This window comes from Eumetopias jubatus, unplaced genomic scaffold, assembly GCF_037043125.1.
Source record: "Eumetopias jubatus isolate StellerSeaLion01/CBP00866 unplaced genomic scaffold, mEumJub1_p1.0 scaffold_12, whole genome shotgun sequence".
NCBI lineage: Eukaryota > Metazoa > Chordata > Mammalia > Carnivora > Otariidae > Eumetopias > Eumetopias jubatus.
In genome coordinates this window covers 88,908,123-88,921,565 of record NW_028274818.1, presented here as the reverse complement: position 1 = coordinate 88,921,565, position 13,443 = coordinate 88,908,123, and the positions used below count along the sequence as shown (strand labels likewise).

The 13,443-nt window shown below is 39.3% G+C and overlaps 1 protein-coding gene across 1 annotated transcript in view; it reads left to right on the top strand.

Moving 5' to 3' along the window:
• LOC114202171 (phospholipid-transporting ATPase ABCA3-like) overlaps nt 1–13,443 on the top strand; it is a 177,285-nt gene that overhangs the window by 14,553 nt on the left and 149,289 nt on the right. Inside the window, exon 5 of the mRNA XM_088017035.1 lies at nt 4,911–5,170. Within this exon, the coding sequence (XP_087873161.1) occupies nt 4,911–5,170 (260 nt within the window). The remainder of the gene's footprint in view (nt 1–4,910; nt 5,171–13,443) is intronic.

Below are 13,443 nucleotides of genomic sequence, written 5' to 3'. Positions count from 1 at the left end.
GCAATATACTTCCCTTTAGGACTGCCTTTACTGCATCACAAAGATTTTAGACTGTTGTGTTTTCATTTTTATTTGCTCCCATGTATTTTTTATTTCTTTTTTTTATGTAATGACTGTATATTTATTTATTTATTTAAGTTCAGTTAGCCAGCATATAGTACATCATTAGTTTTTGATGTAGTGTTCAATGATTCATTAGTTGTGTATAACACCCAGTGCTCATCACAACACGTGCCCTCCTTAATACCCATCACTTGGTTACCCCATGCCTCCTCCTTTCTGTAACCTTCAGTTTGTTTCTTGGAGTCCAGAGTCTCCAGTGGTGTCTCCCTCTCTGATTTCTTCCCATTCAGTTTTCCCTCCCTTCCCCTGTGGTCCTCCATGCTATTTTTTTATTTCTTCTTTCTTTAATTATCTAGTTAACCCATTCATTTTCTTTAATTTTTTTTAATTTTTAATTTTTTAATTTAAATTCAGTTAGCCACCATATAGCACTGCATGGTGACTAACAACATAATAAAATAAAACTTAAAAAATAAATAAAGAAAAAAGAAAAAAATAAATCCAATTAGCCCCATTCATTCCTTTTTTTTAAGTATTTTATTTATTTATTTGAGAGAGCAAGAATGAGAGAGAGAGAGAGAGCACATGAGATGGGGGAGGATCAGAGGGAGAAGCAGACTCCCCACCGAGCAGGGAGCCAGATGCAGGACTCGATCTCAGGGCTCCAGGACCATGACCCGAGCCGAAGGCAGTTGCCCAACCAACTGAGCCACCCAGGTGCCCCCCATTCATTCTTTAGGAGGATGTTCTTTAACCTCCATGTATTTGTGGTCTTTCCAAATTTTTTTTTGTGGTTGAATTCCAAGTTTCATAGTGTTGGATTAAATTATTCTTTTTGGTTGATGAATGAGTTTTAATTATGCAATGGTAATTTAAAATTCTTTTTTAATTGTATAGAGTACCTTGAAGGAAAAAAATAAACAGTAAGAGCTTTGAACTAACAATTCTGAGAAGTTAGCTTTAGGAAGTCATTCAACAGCAGACAAAAGCTATGTGCAATTTAACCATTATCAATGAAAATTGGCAACACTCAAAACAGTGTGTAATAAGTACATAGTCAAGAATATGAGGATATGTCAGCTTGACAACTATTGTGTAGGGTTAAAAATAATTCTTATCAGGCCTAATAAATAGAGAACCATATAATTAGAATCATAGCTATGAAAAGTATGTATGAACCTATACAAAGATTGGGATGGCTGTCCAAAAATGAAAATAGTTAAACTAGAATGGTCGTATTGATTGTGTGTTGTTTTGTCATCTTATCAAAATCATTTTGAATATTTTTCCAAGCAAAAGTTAAAAAAGAGTCTGGCCTTTCTTATAATTAATCTACTGCCACCTAAATGTAATTTGTTAGAGTAAGTTAATTGAAAATAGCATGATCTTGGTAGAAAAAGAGTAGTTTAAAACCAGAAAGAAGAGTTGGTCACATAAAAATATTTAAATAGAGTGTTACTTCTGGAAGGAGGTGTTTCCTTAAAAAGACCATGTTCTATAAAACAAGACAGAAGATAATTAGGCAAACTTCAACTATTGAATGACACTGCATAGCAAATTAACATTAAAAAATTGATATGAGGGGACACTCTTGGATTAAAGTGTGGTGACTTGATGTTTTTTGTTCAGACTTTATTAATCAGTAGCTTTATGATCCTAAACATTCTAGATAAAGTTTCTTCATCTGAAAAATGAATGTTTGGACTAAGCCACCCTTTAGGTCCCTTTTGACATGAAGATTCTATGATATTAATTATTAGGACTTTAGCCAATTAAATCAGCTGAGGATAGGTGGTGGAAGAGAAGATCAGAATTAGTTCAGTGAAATTTAAAAGTGAGATTTTTAAAATTGTAATAAGAACACTTAACATGAGATATACCTTCTTCACTTTTCAAGTGCCCAATACAACATTGTTAATTATAGCCATGTTGTTGTGCAGCAGATCTTTAAAACTTTTAATATTGCAAACCTGAAATGCTATCCATTAAATACTTCCTAATGTTTCCCTCCCTCCAGCCCCTGGAAACCAAGATTCTACTTTCTGTTTCTGTGAATGTAGGTCAAATGCCCAATATAAGTGGAATCATGCATTACTTGTCTTTTTGTGCATAATGTCCTCAGGGTGTGTCCATGTTGTAGCATAGGACAGAATTTCTCTCTTTTTAAAGGCTGAATGATATTCCACTGTATGTATATGGTGCATTTTGTTTATCCATTCATCTGTGGAGGGACATAGGTTGCTTTCACCTCTTGGCCATTGTGAATAATGCTGTGGTGAACATGAGTGTGTTATCTCTTTGAGATCCTTTCTTTGGTTCTTTTGGATATATGCCATGAAGTGGGATTGCTGGATCATATGGTAGTTATTTTTTAGTATTTTGAGAAACCTCCATACTGTGCACCATTTTATATTCCTACCAAGAGAGCACAAGGATTCCGATTTCTTTACATCCTCATTAACTCTTGTTCTTTTCTGTTCTTTTGGTAGTGATATCTCATTGTGATTTGGATATGCATTTCTCTGATGATTAATGAAGTTGAATGTTTTTTCATGTGTTTTTTGACCATTTGTGTGTTTTCTTTGGAGAAATGTCTGTTCAAGTCCTTTGCCGATTTTTTAATTGGCTTATTTTTGTTGAGTTAGAGGAGTTCTTTATATATTCTTTTTTAAAGATTTGTTTATTTTTATTTTACTTTTTATTTTTTAATTTAAATTCAATTAGCCAAGTTATAGTACATCATTAGTTTTTGATATAATGTTCAATGACTCATCAGTCAAGTATAATACCCAGTGCTCATCACATCATATGCCCTCCTTAATGCCCATCACCCAGTTACCCCATCTCCCCACCCACCTCCCTTTCAGCAACCCTCTGTTTCCCAGAGTCAAGAGTCTCCTATGGTTTGTCTCCCTCTCTGATTTCCTCCCACTCAGTTTTCCCTCCCTTCCCCTATTGTCCTCTGCACTATTCCTTATGTTCCACATATGAATGAAACCACATGATCATTGTGTTTCTCTGATTGACTTATTTCACTTAGCATAATCCCCTCCAGCTCCATCCATGTTGATATAAATGGTAGATATTCATCCTTTCTGATGGCTGAGTAATATTCCATTGCATATATGTATACTTTTTATTTTTTTAAAAGATTTATTTATTTATTTATTTGAGATAGAGAGAGAGAAGAGTGAGCATGAGCAGAGAGGCAGAGGGAAAGGGTGAAGCAAACTCCCTGCTGAGCAGGGAGCCCAACACAGAGCTCGATCCCAGGACCCTGAGATCATGACCTGAGCAGAAGGCAGATGCTTAACCGACTGAGCCACCCAGGTGCCCCGAGATTTACTTATTTATTTGAGAGAGAGAGTGCGTGTGTGGGCAGTGGGAGGGGCTGAGAGAGAGGGAGAGAGAGAATCCTCAAGTAGACTCCCTGCTTGAGTTCAGAGCCCCTCACAGGGCTCGATCCCAGGACCCTGAGATCATGACCTGAACCAAAATCAAGAGTCTGATGCCTAATCAACTGAGCCACTCAAGCACCCTCTTTATATATTCTGGATATTAACTCTTTATCAGTTATATGGTTTGTGAATATTTCTTCCCATTCCATAGGTTGCCTTTTTACTCTGTTGATTGTTTCCATCCTGTGTAGAAGCTTTTGAGTTTGAAGTCATCTGTTTTCTGCTTTTGTCACCTGTGCTTTTGGTGTCATAGCCACATCGTTGTGAAATCTAATGTCACGAAACTTTTGCCCTATATGTTTTCTTCTAGAGTTTTGTAATTTCAGGTGTTATATTTAGGTCTTTAATCTCTTTTGATTTAACTTTTGCATGCAGTTTTGGATAATAATCCAACTTCATTCTTTTGCATGTGGATATCCAGTTTATCTAGCACCATTTGTTTCGAAGAGAGTGTCTTTTCTCCTGGTGGCCTTGTCAAAGGTCATCTGACCATATATGGGAGAATTTATTTCTGGGCCATCTGTTCTGTTGGTCTCTATTTCAGTCTTTATGCTGCTATTATACCAATACTCTTTTGATTACTGTAATTTTGCATTATATTTTGAAATCAGTTAGTGCGAGGCCACCAGCTCACAAGAGCAGGTGCTCTCTTTGCTTACGATTGTTTTGGCTATTCGAGGTTCTGTGCAATTTTATATGGATTTTAGGATTGTTTTTTCTGTTTCTGCAAAAAATTACACTGGAATTTTTTTAAGTTTTTATTTAAATTCCAGTTAGTTAACATACAGTGTAATATTAGTTTGGGGCATACAATTTAGTGATTCAGGACTTCCATACATACACCTGTGCTCATCACAAGGATTTTGATAGAGGTTGCATTGAATCTGGAGATCATTCTGGGTAGTATGGATATTTTAACAACAGTAAATCTTCCAATCCAGGAACAAGGAATGTCTTTCCATTTACTTGTGTCATCTTTAATTTCTTTCAGCAATGTTTTGTAGTTTTCAGTGTGTAAGTCTTTCACCTCCTCAGTTAAGTTTATTCCTATGTATTTTATTCTTTTTGATGCTATTGTAAATGGGATTGTATCACATCTTGTTTTGAGCATCACTTCTATTTATATGTCTGGTATTGAATTCTCAATTTATTTTGGCTGCTAAAATTACATAAAGCAACTGTATCATTTTCATGTAGTATTTTAGTTTTGGGAAGAGAGTAATACAATTCCATGTTATTTATTGTTTGTTTGTGTCCCAAATTACTGTAGGTTTTGGGAAACTGTTTTGTTCTTTGAGTTAAAAGTTTTGAATTATGCAAATTGCCTTCTTTGTTTCCCTGGTTGCTTCTTGGTATACTGAACTTGACCATCTTTGTTTTCTCATTTAGGGTACATCAGAGAAGGGTTCCTGCTTTTGCAGCATGTCGTAGATCGGGCCATCATGACATACCATAACGGCAGAGCTGCAGAACAAGTGTTTAGTGATGTCTTAATTTTTCTTAGGCGGTTTCCATTCCCTGCTTATTATATTGATACTTTTTTGTGGATTTTTATAAGTATCTTCCCTTTGGTAGTTTTACTTGTATTTTCTCTAACTGAACTTACCCTCATCAGGACCATTGTTTCGGAAAAGGAAAAGAGATTAAAGGTAACTTCACTTTCTTTGTAGCATTTTGGGCCTGTGGAACAGATTTTGTGTTCTGTACATTTGGCATTGGTGAACAGTTATACTGCAATAGCAATATACAAATATACAAATTTTCTGAAGTTCTACTTTTATTTAAACTCTTGATTTGGCCTGTAGCTTTATTGACTGAATGACTATTTAACATGGAAATTATGGAGAGATGTCATATATTAAATGTCCTGAATCTTTTTTGGAATAAAATGGGCAACAAAGAAATAATCATATGAGCTCTTGAGTTAGACTAATTTAAGATACACTTCAATTTCAAGATTTGAGATGCATTTCAGTGTTGTGAAATTAAGACCATATTGTTAAAAACAGTGGCTCTAAAGTCAGAAAACCATTGATTGATCCATCTTAATCAATTAATTTGTTCATCTATTTATTAATGCCCTACTTTTTGTCAGGAATATTTTTTTAATTTTTTATTGTTATGTTAATCACCATACATTACATCATTAGTTATTGATGTAGTGTTCCATGATTCATTGTTTGTGCATAACACCCAGTGCTCCACGCAGAACATGCCCTCCTTAATACCCGTCACCAGGCTAACCCATCCCCCCACGCTCCTCCCATCTAGAACCCTCAGTTTGTTTTTCTGAGTCCATCGTCTCTCATGGTTCGTCTCCCCCTCCGACTTACTCCCCTTCATTCTTCCCCTCCTGCTATCTTCTTTTTCTTTTTTCTTAACATATCTTGCATTATTTGTTTCAGAAGTACAGATCTGTGATTCAACAGTCTTGCACAATTCACAGCGTTCACCATAGCACATACCCTACCCAATGTCTATCACCCAGCCACCCCATCCCTCCCACCAGCCTCCACTCAGCAACACTCAGTTTGTTTCCTGAGATTAAGAATTCCTCATATCAGTGAGGTCATATGATACATGTCTTTCTCTGATCGACTTATTTCACTCAGCATAACACCCTCCAGTTCCATCCACGTCATTGCAAATGGCAAGATCTCATTCCTTTTGATGGCTGCATAATATTCCATTGTGTATATATACCACCTCTTCTTTATCCATTCATCTGTCGATGGACATCTTGGCTCTTCCCACAGCTTGGCTATTGTGGACATTGCTGCTATAAACATTGGAGTGCACGTACCCCTTCGGCTCCCTACATTTGTATCGTTGGGGTAAATACCCAGTAGTGCAATTGCTGGATCATATAGTAGCTCTATTTTCAACTGTTTGAGGAACCTCCATACTGTTCTCCAGAGTGGCTCCACCAGCTTGCATTCCCACCAACAGTGTAGAAAGGTTCCCCTTTCTCCACATCCCCGCCAACATCTGTCGTTTCCTGACTTGTTAATTTTAGCCATTCTGACTGGTGTGAGGTGGTATCTCATGGAGGTTTTGATTTGGATTTCCCTGATGCCAAGCGATGTTGAGCACTTTTTCATGTGTCTGTTAGCCATTTGGATGTCTTCTTTGGAAAAATATCTGTTCATGTCTTCTGCCCCTTTCTTTCTTTTTTTTTTTTAATTTTTTTATTGTTATGTTAAACACCATATATTACATCCTTAGTTTTTGGTGCAGTGTTCCATAATTCATTGTTTGTTCATAACACCCAGTGCTCCATGCAGAACGTGCCCTCCTCAATACCCATCACCAGGCTAACCCATCCCCCTACCCCCTCCCCTCTAGAACCCTCAGTTTGTTTTTCAGAGTCCATCATCTCTCATGGTTCGTCTCCCCCTCTGACATACTCCCCTTTTCTTCCTCTCCTGTTATCTTCTTCTTTTTCTTTTTTCTTAAAATATGTTGCGTTATTTGTTTCAGAAGTACAGAACTGTGATTCAACAGTCTTGCACAATTCACAGCGCTCACCGTAGCACATACCCTCCCCAATGTCTATCACCCAGCCACCCCATCCCTCCCACCCCCAGCCACTCCAGTAACACTCAGTTTGTTCCTGAGATTAAGAATTCCTCATATCAGTGAGGTCATGTGATACATGTCTTTCTCTGATTGACTTATTTCACTCAGCATAACACCCTCCAGTTCCATCCACGTCATTGCAAATGGCAAGATCTCATTCCTTTTGATGGCTGCATAATATTCCATTGTGTATATATACCACCTCTTCTTTATCCATTCATCTGTCGATGGGCATCTTGGCTCTTCCCACAGCTTGGCTATTGTGGACATTGCTGCTATAAACATTGGAGTGCACGTACCCCTTCGGCTCCCTACATTTGTATCGTTGGGGTAAATACCCAGTAGTGCAATTGCTGGATCGTATAGTAGCTCTATTTTCAACTGTTTGAGGAACCTCCATACTGTTTTCCAGAGGGGTTGCACCAGCTTGCATTCCCACCAACAGTGTAGAAAGGTTCCCCTTTCTCCACATCCCCGCCAACATCTGTCGTTTCCTGACTTGTTAATTTTAGCCATTCTGACTGGTGTGAGGTGGTATCTCATGGAGGTTTTGATTTGGATTTCCCTGATGCCGAGCGATGTTGAGCACTTTTCCATGTGTCTGTTAGCCATTTGGATGTCTTCTTTGGAAAAATGTCTGTTCATGTCTTCTGCCCCTTTCTTGATTGGATTATTTGTTCTTTGGGTGTTGAGTTTGATAAGTTCTTTATACATTTTGGATACTAGCCCTTTATCTGATATGTCATTTGCAAATATTTTCTCCCATTCTGTCAGTTGTCTTTTGGTTTTGTGGACTGTTTCTTTTGCTGTGCAAAAGCTCTTTATCCTGATGAAATCCCAACAGTTCATTTTTGCCCTTGCTTCCCTTGCCTTTGGCGATGTTTCTAGGAAGAAGTTGCTGTGGCTGAGGTCGAAGAGGTTGCTACCTGTGTTCTCCTTTAGGATTCTGAGGGACTCTTGTCTCACGTTTAGGTCTTTCAACCATTTGGAGTCTATTTTTGTGTGTGGTGTAAGGAAATGGTCCAGTTTCATTCTTCTGCATGTGGCTGTCCAATTTTCCCAACACCGTTTGTTGAAGAGACTGTCTTTTTTCCATTGGACATTCTTTCCTGCTTTGTCAAAGATGAGTTGACCGTAGAGTTGAGGGTCCATTTCTGGGCTCTTGATTCTGTTCCATCGATCTATGTGTCTGTTTTTGTGCCAGTACCATACTGTCTTGATGATGACAGCTTTGTAATAGAGCTGGAAGTCCGGAATTGTGATGCCGCCAGCTTTGCTTTTCTTTTTCAAGATTCCTCTGGCTATTCGGGGGTCTCTTCTGGTTCCATACAAGTTTTAGGATTATTTGTTCCATTTCTTTGAAAAAAGTGGATGGTATTTTGATGGGGATTGTATTGAATGTGTAGATTGCTCTAGGGAGCATTGACATTTTCACAATGTTTGTTCTCCCAATCCATGAGCATGGAATGTTTTTCCATTTCTTTGTGTCTTCTTCAATTTCTTTCATGAGTATTTTATCGTTTTCTGAGTACAGATCCTTTGCCTATTTGGTTAAATTTATTCCTAGGTATCTTATGGTTTTGGGTGCAATTGTAAATGGGATCGACTCCTTAATTTCTCTCCCTTCTGTCTTGTTGGTGTATAGGAATGCCACTGATTTCTTTGCATTGATTTTATATCCTGCTACTTGACTGAATTCCTGTATGAGTTCTAGCAGTTTTGGGGTGGAGTCTTTTGGGTTTTCCACATACAGTATCATATCATCTGCAAAGAGAGAGTTTGACTTCCTCTTTGCCGATTTGGATGCCTTTGATTGCTTTTTGTTGTCTGATTGCTGTGGCTAGGACTTCTAATACTATGTTGAATAGCAGTGGTGAGAGTGGACATCCCTGCCGTGTTCCTGACCTTAGGGGAAAACCATGAGAATGATATTCACTGTAGGTTTTTCATAGATGGCTTTTATGATATTGAGGTATGTACCCTCTATCCCTATACTCTGAAGAGTTTTGATCAAGAAAGGATGCTGTACTTTGTCAAATGCTTTTTCTGCATCTATTGAGAGGATCATATGATTCTTGTTCTTTCTTTTGTTAATGTATTGTATCACGTGGATTGATTTGCGGATGTTGAACCAGCCTTGCAGCCCAGGGATAAATCCCACTTGGTCATGGTGAATAATCCTTTTAATGTAATGTTGGACCCTATTGGCTAGTATTTTGGTGAGAATTTTTGCATCCATGTTCATCAAGGATATTGGTCTGTAGTTCTCCTTTTTGATGGGGTCTTTGTCTGGTTTTGGGATCAAGGTAATGCTGGCCTCATAAAATGAGTTTGGAAATTTTCCTTCCATTTCTATTTTTTGGAACAGTTTCAGGAGAATAGGTATTAATTCTTCTTTAAATGTCTGATAGAATTCCCTGGGAAGCCATCTGGCCCCGGGCTTTTGTTTCTTGGGAGATTTTTGATGACTGCTTCAATTTCCTTAGTGGTTATAGGTCTGTTCAGGTTTTCTATTTCTTCCTGGTTCAATTTTGGTAGTTAATACATCTCCAGGAATGCACCCATTTCTTCCAGGTTATCTAATTTGCTGGCATAGAGTTGCTCATAATATGTTCTTATCATTGTTTGTATTTCTTTGGTGTTGGTTGTGATCTCTCCTCTTTCATTCATGATTTTGTTGATTTGGGTCATTTCTCTTTTGTTTTGATAAGTCTGGCCAGGGGTTTATCAATCTTGTTAATTCTTTCAAAGAACCAGCTCCTAGTTTCGTTGATCTGTTCTACTGTTCTTTTGGTGTCTAGTTCATCAATTTCTGCTCTGATCTTTATTATTTCTCTTCTCCTGCTGGGTTTAGGCTTTATTTGCTGTTCTTAATCCCAGCTCCTTTAGGTGTAGGGTTAGGTTGTGTATTTGAGACCTTTGTTGTTTCTTGAGAAAGGCTTCTATTGCTATATATCGCTGATTCTCTCTTCTGCCTCATTTATCCTAGCAGTTAGTGCCCCCATTTTTGATTGTACCTCATCAATAGCCTTTTTGATTTCGACTTGGTTAGATTTTAGTTCTTTTATTTCTCCAGAAAGGGTTTCTCTAATAACTTCCATGCTTTTTTCAAGCCCAGCTAGTATCTTTAAAGTCATGATTCAGAACTCTAGGTCCGACATCGTACTAATGTCCGTATTGAGTAGGTCCCTGGCAGACGGTACTACCTCTTGTTCTTTTTGCTGAGGTGATTTTTTTCGTCTTGTCCTTTTGTCCAGAGGAGAATAGATGAATGAGAGAACAAAATGCTAACAGGTTAACAACGTCCCCAGCAAATATACTCTATACAAATCAGAAAAGACCTGAAACCAGGGGAAAAGAAAGGGAAAGAGGGTGCCTGGGTGGCTCAGTCGGTTAAGCAACTGCCTTCGGCTCAGGTCATGATCCTGGAGTCCCGGGATCGAGTCCCGCATCGGGCTCCCTGCTCAGCAGGGAGTCTGCCTCTCCCTCTGACCTTCTTCCCTCTCATGCTTTCTCTCTACCATTCTCTCTCTCTCTCAATAAATAAATAAAAATCTTAAAAAAAAAGAAAGGGAAAGAAAGAAAAAAGAAAGAGAAAAGAAAGAAAGAAAAAAAACAAAAAGAAAAAGATTAAAAACAAAAACAGAACAATACAAAAAAAACGAATATGATCAAATATGATCAGGCTAGTGCATAGATCAGTGCCACACACTAGATTTTGAGCATATTTTGGTCTGTTAGAAAAAAGTGTCGCCTAAAATTTTAAAGGAAGAAATACTTATATATGTACAAAATAAGGGTTGATACAATGAAGGGATGGAAGATGACTGTAAAGATGAAAATTATAAAAGATCTTATAAAAGGAATTGATATGATAAGAAGTTGTTTGAGAAAAGAAAGAAGAAGATTTAAAAAAAAAGGGGGGGAGAGAATGTGATCAGGCAGGAGACTAGAAAAAAGCCATACACTAGTGATTTAGGGTATATTTTGATCTGTTAGAAAAAACTGTATCTCAAAATTTTAAAGAGAGAACAACTTATATATATATGCCAAAAATAAGGGTAACTACTATGAAGGGATAAAATATGACTCTAAAAATGAAAAATAAAAAATGTTTTTTTTAAAAAAGGGGGATTGATAAGATGTTGGTTGAAAAAGGGAAAAAGAGAAATTAAAAAAACAGTTAAAAAATTAACTTTGAAAAACCAATGAATCATGGTAAAAAAAAAAAAAAGCCATGAATTCTATGTGCAGTATTCCCCTAGGGCTGGAGTTCTCCCGTTCTCCTTGATGGGTAAACTTGGTCTTGGCTTGCTGGCTGTTCGTGCTGATCTTCTGAGGGAGGGGCCTGTTGCCGTGGTTCCCAAATGTCTTTGCCGGAGGCGGAATTGCCCCACCCTTGTCGGTCCCAGCTAAGGAAGTTGCTCCGGTTTGCTCTCAGGAGCTTTTTTTCCCTGCAAGCTTTCCGTTCGGCTTTGGAGGACTACAGTGAAAATGGCGGCCTCCCAATCTCCGCCCCAAAGGAGGCAAGAACTCGGGGCCCCGCTCCTCAGTGCGCCCCCAGAGAAAAGCAGCCAGTCACTCCTGTCTCCCTGGTCTCTGGCCCTACTCCGTGCTCACCCGGCCTGTGACCGAGCGTTGCTATCTCTGGCACCCGACCCCGTGTGGAGTCTCCAAACCCAGCAGATCCCTGCAGTGCGCTCCCGCGCCGCTCCTCGCAGGGGAGGAAGGGGACTCTCCCCGGCTCTGCCGCTTGTTGGGTCCCTGCTGGAGGAGCAGTGGCCCGACTGGGCCACGGATCACAGTTTATGGCAACCCTGAGCTGAGAGCCCGCGCCTCGGCTCCGTCTCTGCAGCCGGCTTCCCCGCTTCGATACCTGGGAGCTCTGCCGCACTCAGGCACCCCCGGTCTTTCTGTGACCCCGAAGGTTCTGAGACCACAATGTCCCATGAGGGTTCCATCCCCCGCTTAGCCACTGGAGCGATGTCCCTCAGCGGAGCCGACTTCTAAAAGTTCCGATTTTGTGCTCCGCGGCTCTATCACTTGCCAGAAGCGGCCGATGGAGGCCCCCTCCCCCACCATCTATCCTCCCGAATATCGCCTCGGATTCACTTCTCCGCACGCCCTACCTTCCAGTAAGTGGTCGCTTCTCTGTTCAGAGAGTTGTTGCTACTCTCCTCTTCGATCTCCTGTTGAGTTCGTAGGTGTTCAGAATGGTTTGATCCCTATTCAGCTGAATTCCTGAGACCAGATGAAATCCAGGTCTCCTACTCCTCCGTCATCTTGCTCCGCCCATTGTCAGTGACTTTGATACAGAGTTTAGCTTTAAATCTTGGCTCCACCAATAATTAACTCTGTGATCATAGCCTGTTTCTTAAGATGTAAATTGAAGATAATACCAAATTTCTAGGCCTATCAGGGGGATTAAGTAACATTTTATTTTAAAAAAAGTATCTAGGTATTCTCTCACCTATAATAAGCACTCAACAAATGGCAGTTAAAAAGAGAGGACACAATTTCTACCTACTAGTTGTTAAAGGTTTAATTGAGGAGATAGTAGTAAACTGAGTTACTTTTATAATATTAAGTACCTACAGGTGTGAAAAAAGTTGTTCTTAAAGTACTGAGGGTGTGATGCTTGGTCTGTGCAATGGGGAGACAGCCTCAGAGGATGGGCTTTGAGACTATCAGTATCCTGTCAGCGTTCCTACCAGTGCTGCTGGGAGAAGAATGACTCTGGAAAGGAATGTGGGGAGAGCATGGTTTAGAGTAAGGGTTGGAAAGCACAGAATAGTAAATTTTTTAGGCTTGTGGGCCACATGCACCTCTGTTACAAATCCTTTTCTTTTTCTGCTCCTCCTCTTCTTCTTCTTCTCCTTCCTCTTCAACCATTTAGAAATGCAAAAATTGTTCTTAGCTCACAGGACATACAGAAGTAGTTTGTGGGCTAGATTTGGCCCATAGGCTGTAGTTCGCTCACATAAAGTTTGGCTGTGATATGAAGACTAACAGAGCAGGAGAAAAGCAGGGAGGGCCTAAGTCAGGGTGGTTTAGTATAAAGGAGGGAAGAATTTAAGAAATATTTGGGTGGTAGAAATCAGTGGAAATGGATACGTACATAATTAACTTCATATTCTGGAATTTTGCCCACACTTCTTTCAGCAGCTTGCTTTTCTACATATCAGGTTGTTCTTAAGGTAGTTTGATCTTGTTGTATTGGGGTGAGGAAATATGCTGTGTTTCCTGAAGGGACAGTGATGCTTGGGGTCAATGAAGACAGAACAATATGGAAAGAGAAATCATTCTTTTCTGAGGCAAGGGATTGTCCCTCCTTCCAGGTTGC